Source organism: Cervus elaphus, chromosome 14 (assembly GCF_910594005.1).
Source record: "Cervus elaphus chromosome 14, mCerEla1.1, whole genome shotgun sequence".
NCBI lineage: Eukaryota > Metazoa > Chordata > Mammalia > Artiodactyla > Cervidae > Cervus > Cervus elaphus.
The window spans coordinates 40,003,763-40,016,426 of NC_057828.1; the positions used below are offsets into that span (position 1 = coordinate 40,003,763).

A 12,664-nucleotide genomic window follows, 5' to 3' on the forward strand; every position below is an offset into this window, starting at 1 on the left:
AATAAACTGTTTAAAGACATCAGATGACGACAATGATTCCTGAGAGAAGAGAACAAATGAATAAATAAAGCAGAGTCTACAATTGATTGAGTTTACAGCCTAGAGTAAGTTTCTAGGCTGCAGCCCAGAAATGAGCAACCCAAGGGTCCCAAGTTGAAGAGACAGAATTGGGAATCCAGAAAGATCAAGATATCTAGAGCTCACATGGCAGAGTACCAGAAAGGAGTGAACAAAGGAGAGCTCCAGAGATCTGCAGAGTCCATTTAACTATTTAGCTATGTAAGGAAACTACCTGAGGTTTGTGGGGTGAGGGGGTAATACCCAAAATGGTTAAAGAGGTAAAAGCACTGAATTTCAAAAGACTGGGAATGGTGCCCATAAGCTAGAATTTGAAACTTCATAATTCACAAGTAATAAAGTAGATTACACAAACAGATTTTGTCTCATCAGGAGGAAAAAATTATCCCTGAATTACTTTAGTGCCATTCAGTCCATCTGTGTTAGTTGCTCAGTTGTGTCTGACTTTTTGCAATCCCACAGACTGTAAGCCAGGCTCATCTGCCCATGAAATTCTCTAGGCAAGTATACTGGAGTGGGTAGCCATTCCTGTCTCCAGGGGATCTTCCTGACCCAAGATTTGAACCTGGGTCTCCTGCCTTACAGGCCAGAGATTCTTTACCATCTGAGCCACCAGAGGAAATGTGAAATGATACAACTTTGGAAAATAATTTGGCAGTATCCTAAAAAGTCAAACACACATCTACCATATGATCCAGTCATTCCTCAGTCATTCCTAAAAGAAATGAAAGCAAATATCTACTCAAAGACTTGTACATGAATGTTAACAGGATCTTTATTTTTAATAGCCAAAAACTGGAAACAACCAAATGTCTACCAGGAGGCATATGAATACATAGATGATGGTATATATGTACAATGGGGTAGTATTCATCACAGAGAAATCAATCAGGTATTGACAAATACAATAATATGAATGAATTGCAAATAATTTTGCTGAATGAAAGATGCCAAGCAACAGAAGAGCAGCACATACTAAATCGCTCCACTTACACGAAATTAGAAAATACAAATGAAAGAATGCAGATCTGTGTGTATCTCTGAATCAGGAAGTGCTACAGTGTGTATCCAGTAGCAGGTTTGAGCAATTATGAAAGGACAAGAGGAAACTTCTGGAGGGACTAAATCTTTTTTATTGCAATAATTCTTTTATGGGCATATATATATATATATGTGTGTGTGTGTGTATGTGTGTGTGTGTATAGTCATTTGTGGAAGTCGCTCAGTCATGTCCTTTCTGAAATACACTCAGACTCTTTGCAACCCCATGAACTATAGTCCATAGAATTCTCTAGGCCAGAATATTGGAGTGGGTAGTCTTTCCCTTCAAGAACTTACCAAATTATACACTTAAATATGTTGCATATTGATTATATCTCTATAAAGCTGTTAGCAAACAAAAATTCAGTTAAAATCTTCCTTCTCTAGAACTAAAGACATCTGTACCTGAAGCTTATTTGAGAGCTTTCCTCTTTGTTGCTATACCACTCCCTCAGTTTTTTGCAAAATGCCTCCAAATCTGCTCTTTTACCAATAGACTTTCCAACTTAGCAGTAGCTCTTCCATTGCACTGAACTATGCATTTGATGGCCGAAATGTACTTGATACTTGGTCAACCTATTAAAATTATATATGTCCTCCACAGAGGCTTCTCTTAACACTTTATAAATTCTGGGCCAATGTAGTCATAATATTAATATATTATGTGACTAAACTTTCAGCAGAGAGCTAAACATTCAGAAAACTTTACATTCCCAGAATTGGGCAGGAAAAGGAAACTAGAAATAGCAATGTTATAGAAGGAACCAGTGATCAAATGAAAATCTTAAACTTTCTTCCTTAAAACAGAGGGTACTGCAAAAAGTAAAAGTAAAAAGTATGATAAGCCTGAAAATCATTGTATCCAGCCTTCTTCCTCTGGTACAGAATTTCTACCCAAGAATTTGCAAAAAGACAAAAGTAAAATTGCTCAGGTAACTTAGCCCCCACTTTATCCTATAGCTTTTGTTTCATGTGTAAATTACTTTTAGTAGCAACTTATTTCAACAAAATTTATACTAATAGATTTTTCTCTTTTATTTAAATTAAATTCAGTAAAGCAAAGAGTAAATGATAGAGTATTTGGCTTCTTTTTCTTTATCTGTTAATAAAAATTATGCCTATTATTCCAGAACATAGCAATTTACATTATTTACTAGATAATTCTTACAGAAAGCAAAATGAGGTGAGTGTTTCCTAATTGTTATGCTTCTTTTGGTTTGGCTAATAAGTTACTAAAGATGGGAAACTTCTGGTTTTCTAGAAAAATTAGTGAAGTCAGCAATTAAGAGGTTTTTCAATGCTATTATAATGCTCAGCAAACATTAAAATAATTTGGTATATATTTTAAAAACCTATTAAATTTTAAAAACTTCTTAACTCTAAGTGATAAACCTTTGCACTAAATAAGTAATTTCTACATTGACCCAACCTTAGGGAAAATCATGAGACTCTACATCTCTATACATTCCTTCACCTTCTTCAAACTTATATATGCTTATTCATATGCTTGCGAGGTCATCCAGCACAGGTGCCTGAATCATGCTGTCCAGCTGATACTCTTCTAGCTACACAGGAATCAACAGTTCAGCAAAACCGGCTGGAGAGGCCCTTCAGGCTAGCTTATCTCTTGAATTGAAGGGTCTTAGATTTTCTCCTGAAACTACATACATAAAGCAGTGCCTTGCCCTCCTACACTGAGGAAGATAGAATTGTAGGAGGGTGTGGAGATATGGAAGCAATACATCTCAAATAATACAATAAAAAATACCACATAGATATCCTTAAATATGCATCTGCATAATGATGCATCTTTCCAAAATCAAGCATTATTCTTAATCCACCTCCTCTCAGAAGTCACAAGCCTGGTTAACTATAAAGTTTTCTATTTACATGAAGAAACTAAGCATCCATCTAGGTTTACTAGAAAGTCCTTCTATATTCTTCCATTCTTAACTCCAGAGCCCTAGAATTGAAATCCTGAGACCCACGATTGGCTAGTGAGCCTAGCACTGGCAGCCTCCTCAGGGTCTGTCTCTTTCAAGTGGCTTATGAAGCTTACTATCTCTACTTCCAGCTTAGTGTCCTCTCATCTGACTTTAATGTCCGTAAGACTGAGAAATGCAGGATTTGGGGAGGGTGCCCTGGGTCCTTGTGTTCATGACCTCTATTACTCAGTTCCCAACTGTGAGATCAAAACAGGCCTAGGACAGCGCTGTGTGCAAGAGCAGTAGCTAAAAAATCCAGAGGTAGGGACTTTCAGAAGTAGATTGGAACAGGTGCGTGAGGGAACCTAAGGTTGTAGTAAGGAAAGCAACAGGACCATTTACAACAACAAAGTCCAGAGGATGCAAATAGGAGGATATGCATCAAGGTTTTTAGCGAAGAGAGCTAGATCACATTTTATAAGGGAGTCTATCATTTGATGTTCTCTACTGTCATATCTATACCTTTGTTACTGAGTCCAAGTTCATACTACTCACCACACAGTAGGCCAATAAATCAACAGACAAGGTGTTGAGATAAGAAATAGCAACATATTTGGAAAACCAGGAAACCCAAGAAGATGGTGGACTAGTATCCCAAAGAACCATCTTACTGGACTTAGAATTTAAGCTTCTTTTATATTAAAAATGGAGGAGGTGTGGCTGGTTGTTGGAAACTTATTGGTACTGGAATCCTTTGTTCCTTCAGCTGTCCAGGTTGGTCTGGTCACAATGCTCCTATAAACCTTCAGAAAGACAACTGTTATTTTCTTTTCTTCAACATTTAACCTCTATTTGAATGGAAATGTGTTATACTTTAAAGGTCAAGCCTGGGAGGCAGAACGTTGAGAAAGGGCTAGTATGTATATCTCAGGCTATAGGCAACACTCTTTTACTATTTGAGACAAAAGTGCAAAGCCAGCATTTCTAATCACAGGTTATGGAGCACAAAGGCTAGAGTTAAAGAAATAGATCCAATATGGAGTCAAGTTTGTTTTTCTCCATTCTACCTTCACATGACAGAAACTTCTAACACTATCTCTAAGTTTCACTAGGAATTGCTCCTTCCACAACTCTTAATAGACACTAAGCTATTTTGTTGAATATCCGAACAGAATATCCGAAAAGAATATCCCCTCTTCAATGATTTTTTTTAACTCAACATCTTGTATAATCAAATCTGATTTCTCAAAGTATAGCCAACTATGATATTCTGTTCACCTCACTAAGTCTTAGTGACCATCCTTTATCTTTCATAGCTTTCCAAAAATTGTATACCTCACCTGTCTGCTCAGTAGGAGGGAGCCTGGTGGTCATCAATTTTCAATTAGACCTCAGTCCTTCCCTACTGACCAGAAAGATGTATGCTCCATTCCTTTAACGGGGGTGCTGAAAAGCTGGTATTGGCAATATTGAATATTTCTGTATTTCAGAGAATTGCATACACACATACATACACACAAAAGAAGTTTTGTATATATACATATACATTTAGAAAGGGAGAAAATGTGGTTCAGTCATCTTTCTTAACTGAGAGATCCATAGTACTGTGATTCTGTTCGCATTTTATGGTCCATGGATGTTCCTCCAACTTTAAAAAGAGATTATTTGAATTGCAGTTGTTTGCCTCAATCATAGACATATGTGCCCTTTTTTCTCTTCCCACTTCTTGATGCTTCTCTGAAAAAGAGAAAAATTCACACCCTTCAATGGACCTTCCTTTCTTAACCCATCCTTTCCTTCATCTTCTACAAATCATGCTTGTTTTGGATCTGAACAAGCGTATTTCCAAAGCTGAAGAACTTCACAATAGTTTTTAGTATTTGAATAGCTGAAATGGGGTTAAATCAATATTTTATAGTTGCTCTAAATTTTAATGCCATGGTTTCCCACTTCTCCCTGGCTTGCCCCAGAGCTGAGTTATTCAGATGAAAATGTTTTAATTGCTTTAAAAATAAGATGAAAAATAAATATGATTAAGTTTGAATGACAGTCATCTTAATACTAACACAATGTAAAGCGTAATTTTTAATATGTTTAATGGAGGAAGAGGCTGACAACAGCAAAGGTACCTAAGACCCACAAAAGTCATGTAGCTGTCTTTATTTGTTGATATAAGTAAGGTCTGAGATCATGATTCTTCTTTTTGGTTTCAGAGTGTAGGAAAAACCTTATTGCCACCCTTGCTGACTGACTTTGTATGGAGTCTCCTGATGAAACTCTCTGTACCTGATCAAACAACTGCATCTGAGGCAGCAACCGTACTGAAATTGACTCTGGAATGTAATGCCCATAAGGTTACCATGGTAAGATATTTCACAATGAGTGGAAGAGTGCAGAGTACATTCTCTAATGGGCTTTTTCTGCCTTTGTTATATGTCTACTTCTTTTCGTATATATTTCTTGCCATTGTTCATTATGTCACTTCAATCAAATGAAGGTTTTTGTGTGAAATAGTTCAAGCATACAGAAAAGTTTCAAAACTAGTGTAATGAACATCCAACCACCAATCATACCAAATTGTAACATTTTGCTATACTTGCTTTGAATTTTAAAGAAATACATTAACAACAATAAAATAGTACAACTATAATTGAAACACCCTGTGTAACCATTAAGGAAAGTTTTAAGAGCCCTCAGTTTGCTGTAGGGCTGGCCACATATTTGCAGGTCCCTGTGCAAACTAAAATGTAGGACTTCTTATTCAAAACATAGAAAAAAGTAGTATTAAATGTACAAACATATGAAGCTCCCCCTCCTCAATTTATCATGGTGTTATTTTCTAATTAAAAAAAAAACAAACTAAAATTTTAAAATTTTAGCATGAATTCTGCAGTCCACCTTTATATTGTGCAATGCCAGTTATAGATGCAAATATAAGACCACACAACTTAACAAATACTACAATTCTTATTTCATAGCTTATGCATGCATATGCATTTTATTCTTACCAAAACAGTTATAAACACTACACAAAACTAACTTAATTGTCTTTATTCAACTTCTTGTCATTCACACATTCTTTAACACTCTATCACCATCTTACTCATAAATTAGGAAAGATTGGAAAGGAAAACAATTTATGGATTGCCACATCTTTCTCTTTCTTCTGTGTTGTCATTTTCAGCCTATTGATTGAAGCATCAATAAATGCTTATCTTATACCTGTTTTGATTTCCCCCTGAAGCCCTACACATTAATGTAGTCACTGGAATTCTATGGACTCAGGCCATTGTGAATGCTACCTCTGAAAGGGGCTACTGACTCACATTCTCGGGCCTATCTGGTGGCTCAGCTGGTAAAGAATCCACCTGCAATGCAGGAGACCTGGGTTCGATCCCTGGGTTGGGAAGATTCCCTGGCGAAGGCAACGGCTACCCACTTCAGTATTCTGGGTTGGAGAATTCCATGGGCTGTATAGTCCATGGGGTTGCAGAGTCAGACACGACTGAGCGACTTTCACTGACTCACATACTATACTTATCTCCTCCATGTACACACAGGCTCCATTGTCCTTTGGGACTTCATTAAAAAACACAAGCTAAAGGGAAAACTTATTAAAAATTCACTATTAGTGACAGCAGAAGTTTAAACAAACTGAAGGACCTTCAGCATGTGGGGCCTTATGCAAATGCATAGGTCATATGCCCATTAAACCAGCTCTGATGGAGACATAAAGGCTGAACTCCCAGTTCCCGCTCTTGACATAGCAGTGTGACATGATCATAGATAAACTGAGTGCTTGCACACAAATTCAGAGGGCAGGAAAAAGGAAGTAATGCTTCTTACAAACTCCCATGCCAATATAGTCAGGAACATTCCAAAAGGCAAGCAGAGCAAAAGGGAAAGCTTGAGGGCAACAGTCATTTCCTTAACAAAATAAAGTTCTCCTCTCATGCAGTGAGGATAGGAATCTAGGTAAAGCCATATCAGGTCGTAGAGAGGAAGAGAAGCCAAATAGAAAACTAGATGTGTAAAACCAGCCTGTTCTACAAAAACCATTAACTAGGGAGAAAAAATGAACAAACTGGGGTTTAGCAACGTGTTTCCCTAGCTCCCACAAACAATTGAACTACTGAATGCAGTGGATTCTTGCCTTGAACAGGACTAGGTTCTAAAGTCAGTTATAAGGGAAAATTGCATTAAAAATTTCCTGAAAATCTCCTAAATTTCAAATATAGTTTGTGGGCTTACAATTTCTAAATAAATCTAATCCAGCATATCCTTCCTTGAGGATTGAAGAAAATCATCTTTTCTACAATTGAACATACAGTAACACAGCTGGCTTGTTTTAGGGGCATGCTGAATTTATAGTAGTAGGGGGAGGATGAGAAGAAAAAGCTCCAAACCTAATAGTTAAGAAATCTGTGGAGATGAACAATGGTTTATGTCTTCCATCTCATGTCCACCTTGGTAGGATGAATATTTTACAGTAAACACTTGTTTAGAGTAAAGGGTTGAATGTATGCTAAGTTGCTTCAGTCAATTCCAACTCCGCAATCCTATGGATTGTAGCCTGCTGGGCTCCTCTGTCCATGGGATTCTCCAAGCAATTATACTGGAGTGGGTTGCCATGCCCTCCTCCAGGGGATCTTCCCAATCCCAGGATTGAACCTGTGTCTCCTGAGACTCCTGCATTGCAGGTGGATTCTTCACTGTTGAGCTGCCAGGGAAGCCCCAGAGTAAAGGGTTATACACAGATAATTCAATTGTACACAAGGAAACTTCAATGGAATGTAAATTTACATCAACCAACTTTTCAGCTTATAGCCTCTGAGAAGCATTAGTGAAATAAGAAGCGAGGTGCTCTGGGTAGATTAAGCTTGATGTTGAATATACAACCCTTGATTTGAGAAGAATTCCAGGTCTAGCCAAAACTCTCCTTTAAAAGTGAACAGGGGTTGGAGACAAGATGGTGGAGTAGAGGGACCTGAGTTTGCCTCTTCTCACTAATGCACCAAAATCACAGCTAGCTGCTGAACAACCATTGGCAAAAAGGACTGGAACCTACCAAAAAAGATACTCTACATCAAAGACACAAAGAAACCACAATGAAACAGTAGGAGGGGCACAGTACTGATATAATCAAATCCCATACCACTCAGGTGGGTAACCCACAAACCGGAAAATAACAATGTCACAGAAGTTCTCCCAGAAGTGAGAGCTCTGAGTCTCATGCCAGGCTCCCCAGCTTACGGGACCAGCATTAGGGGAAGGAGTCTTCAGAGTAGTTGGCTTTGAAGATCAGTAAGACTTGACTGCAGGAGGTCTGCAAGACTAAGAGAAACAGAGACATCTCTCTTGGAAGGAACACACAACTTTTTGTGTGTAACAGGATGCAGGATAAAAGCAGTTATTTCATAGAAGCCTGGGCCAGAACTACCTGCTGGTCTGGGAGGGTTTCCCAAGGAGGCAAGGAGAAGCTTTGGCTCTTTCTGGGGTCATAAAAGGTGGTGGTGGACATACTGGGGAGTGTTCATCTACATGAGTGAAATATCTTGTTTGGGTCTCTGGCACCAAGACCTGGCCCCAAGCAACAGCCTGTAGGCTTCAGTGCTGGGTCTTTTCAGGTCAAACAACAGAGTGGGAACACAACCACACCCATCAGCAGACAGGCTGCCTAAAGACTTCCTGAGCCCACAGCCACAAATAGATATGTCCCTTGACATGTCCCTGTCCACAAGAGAACCATGACCCATTTCAACCCACCAGAGGGCAGGCAGCTACTCCTCCCTCCAGGAAGCCAGCACAAACCTCTAATCCAGCCTCCCCCACCAGGGCCCAGACACTAGAGTAAGAAAATCATAATTCCACAGCCTGCAGAACTGAACGTGCAAACACAGGTCAGAAACTACCCAGAAACAGTTAGTTCCTGGCCATTGGGTAATAAGAGGAAAATGTACTGCTGTGATACATAGGACATCCCCTACAGAGGGCCACTTCTCCAAGGTTAAGAAACATACATAACTAACCTGTTACATGCATAAAAATACAAATAGAAATTTAGAAAAAAGACTGAGAAATAGATGGCAAAGAAATGCTCCAGACAAAGGGACAAGATAAAACTTCAGAAGGACAACTAAGTGAAATGAAGTGGAAAAAGGCAATCTATCCAAGAAAGGAGTTCAGAGTAATGAACATAAAGATGATTCAAGAACTTGGGAAAAGAATGGATTCACAGAACAAGAAGTTACAAGAAGTTTTTATCAAGAATACACTCAGTTTAGTTCAGTTCAGTCACTCAGTTGTGTCAGACTCTTTGCCATCCCATGGACTGCAGCACGCCAGGCTTCCCTGTCCATGACCAACTCCCGGTGTATGTTCAAACTCATGTCCATCAAGTCAGTGATGCCATCCAATCATCTCATCCTCTGTCATCCCCTTCTGCTCCTGCCTTCAATCTTGCCCAGCATCAGGATCTTTTTTAATGAGTCAGTTCTTGACATCAGGTGGCCAAACTATTGGAGCTCCAGTTTCAGCATCAGTCCTTCCAATGAATATTCAGGACTGATTTCCTTTAGGATTGACTGGTTTGATCTCCTGGCAGCCCAGGGGACTCTCAATAGTCTTCTCCAACAACACAGTTCAAAAGCATCAGTTCTTCAGTGCTCAGCTTTCTTTGGGCTTCCCTGCTGGCTCAAACAGTAAATAATCCACCTGCAATGTGGGAGACCGGAGTTCAATTCCTAGGTTAGGAAGATCCCCTGGAAAAAGGAAAGGCTGCCCACTCCAGTATTCTTGCCTGGATAATTTCATGGACAAAGGAGCCTGGTGGGCCACAGTGCATGGGGTTACAAAGAGTCAGACACAACTGAGGACTTTCACTTCACTTCATGTGCACTTGTGTATGTGTGTGTGTGTATACAACCTGGGTTTCAAGAATACAATAACTGAAATGAAAAATACACTCAAAGGAATTAATGGCAGAATATGTGAGGCAGAAGAATGAATCAGTGAGTTGGAAGACAGAGTATTGGAAATTACTGCTGCAGAGCAGAATAAAGAAAATAGAATGAAAAGGAGTGAGGACAGTTTAAGAGACAACTGGGTCAAATACACCAACATTCACATTATAGATGTCCCAGAAGTAGAACAGGGAGAGAAAGAAGCTGAGAAAATATTTGAAGAGATAACAGCTGAAAATGTCCCTGACACAGGAAAGGAAACAATCACCTAAATTCAAGAAGCACAGAGAATCCCATATGGGACTAACCTAAGCAAGAACACACAGAGACACATTGTAATCAAATTGACAAAAATTAAAAACAGAGAAAACATTAAAAGCAACACAGAAAAAGCAACAAATAACATAACAAAGAAATCCCAAATAGTGATCAGTTGATTTGTTAGCAGAAACTGCAGACCAAGAGGGAGTGGCATAATATATTTAAAGTGATAAAAGAGAAATGATCTCATTCAGATTTGATAGATAAATCAAAAGTTTTACATACAATCCGTTTTCATTCCAATCCCTAAGAAAGGCAATGCCAGAGAATGCTCAAACTACCGCACAATTGCACTCATCTCACACTCTAGTAAAGTAATGCTCAAAATTCTCCAAGCCTGGCTTCAGGAATACATGAACTGAGAACTTCCAGATGTTCAAGCTGGTTTTAGAAAAGGCAGAGGAAACAGAGATCAAATTGCCAACATCCGCTGGATCATTGAAAAAGCAAGAGAGTTCCAGAAAAACATCTATTTCTGCTTTATTGACTACGCCAAAGCCTTCGACTGTGTGGATCACAATAAACTGTGGAAAATTCTGAAGGAAATGGGAATACCAGACCACCTGACCTGCCTCTTGAGAAATCTGTATGCAGGTCAGGAAGCAACAGTTAGAACTGGACATGGAACAGCAGACTGGTTCCAAATAGGAAAAGGAGTATGTCAAGGCTGTATTTTGTCACCCTGCTTATTTAACTTATGCAGAATATATCGTGAGAAACGCTGGGCTGGAAGAAGCACAAGCTGGAATCAAGATTGCTGGGAGAAATATCAATAACCTCAGATATGCAGATGACACCACCCTTATGGCAGAAAGTGAAGAGGAATTAAAACGCCTCTCGATGAAAGAGGAGAGTGAAAAAGTTGGCTTAAAGCTTAACATTCAGAAAACTAAGATCGTGGCATCTGGTCCCATCACCTCATGGGAAATAGATGGGGAGACAGTGGAAACAGTGTCAGACTTTAGTTTTGGGGGCTTCAAAATCACTGTAGATGGTGACTGCAGGCATGAAATTAAAAGACACTTACTCCTTGGAAGGAAAGTTATCACCAACCTAGATAGCATATTAAAAAGCAGAGACATTACTTTGCCAACAAAGGTCCTTCTGGTCAAGGCTATGGTTTTTCCAGTGGTCATGTATGGATGTGAGAGTTGGACTGTGAAGAAAGCTGAGTGCCGAAAAATTGATGCTTTTGAACTGTGGTGTTGGAGAAGACTCTTGAGAGTCCCTTTGACTGCAAGGAGATCCAACCAGTCCATCCTAAAGGAGATAAGTCCTGGGTGTTCATTGGAAGGACTGATGCTGAAGCTGAAACTACAATACTTTGGCCACCTCATGCGAAGAATTGACTGATTGGAAAAGACCCTGATGCTGGGAGGGATTGGGGGCAGGAGGAGAAGGGGACGACAGAGGATGAGATGGCTGGATGGCATCACCTGCTCTATGGGCATGAGTTTGAGTAAACTCAGGGAGTTTGTGACGGACAGGGAGGCCTGGCGTGCTGCGATTCATGGGGTCGCGAAGGGTCGGACACGACTGAGCGACTGAACTGAACTGAACTTACATACAAGCAAAAGCTATGAGAATTCAGCACCACCAAACCAGCTTTACAATAAATACTAAAGAAACTTCTCAAAATGGAAAATAAGAGACTACTAGTAGAAACAAAAAAAAAATATGAAAGTGGTAGCTTACCAGTAAAGGCAAACAACAGTAAATGTAGGAAATTATCCACAGACAAACATGACATCAAAATCAGTAATCATGAGAGAAGAAGAGTACAAATGCAGGATATTAAAAATGCATTTGAAATTAAGAGATCAGGAACTTAAAATAACCATGCACATATATATAGACTACTATCCCAAATAACATGGTAACCGCAAATCAAAAATTTGTAATGGTTATACACACAAAAAAGGTATCCAAACACAACACTAAAGACAGTCATTAAATCACAAAAGAAGAAAGGGAGGAAAATATCTACAAAAAACAAATCAAAAACTATTAACAAAATGGCAATAAGAACCCACATATTGATAATTACCTTAAATATAAGTGGAATAAATGCTCCAACCAAAAGACATAGATTGGCTGAATGGATACAGAAGTAGGACCCATATATATGCAGCCTACAAAAGACCTACTTAAGATCTAGATACATATACAGACAAAAGTGAGGTGATAGAAAAAGATATTCCATGCAAATAGAAATCAAAAGAGAGCTGAAGTAACAATACTTATCAGACAAAATAGACTTTAATATAAAGCCTGTTATCTGAGACAAAAAAGGACACTACATAATGATTAAGGGATCGATCCAAGGAATAGAAATAA

At 38.9% G+C, this 12,664-nt stretch overlaps 1 protein-coding gene across 1 annotated transcript in view; it reads left to right on the plus strand.

The window, feature by feature from the left end:
• MROH9 (maestro heat like repeat family member 9) overlaps nucleotides 1-12,664 on the plus strand; it is a 150,890-nt gene that overhangs the window by 86,668 nt on the left and 51,558 nt on the right. The window contains exons 11-12 of the mRNA XM_043922893.1: nucleotides 1,927-2,051; nucleotides 5,258-5,407. Of these exons, the coding sequence (XP_043778828.1) occupies nucleotides 1,927-2,051; nucleotides 5,258-5,407 (275 nt within the window). The remainder of the gene's footprint in view (nucleotides 1-1,926; nucleotides 2,052-5,257; nucleotides 5,408-12,664) is intronic.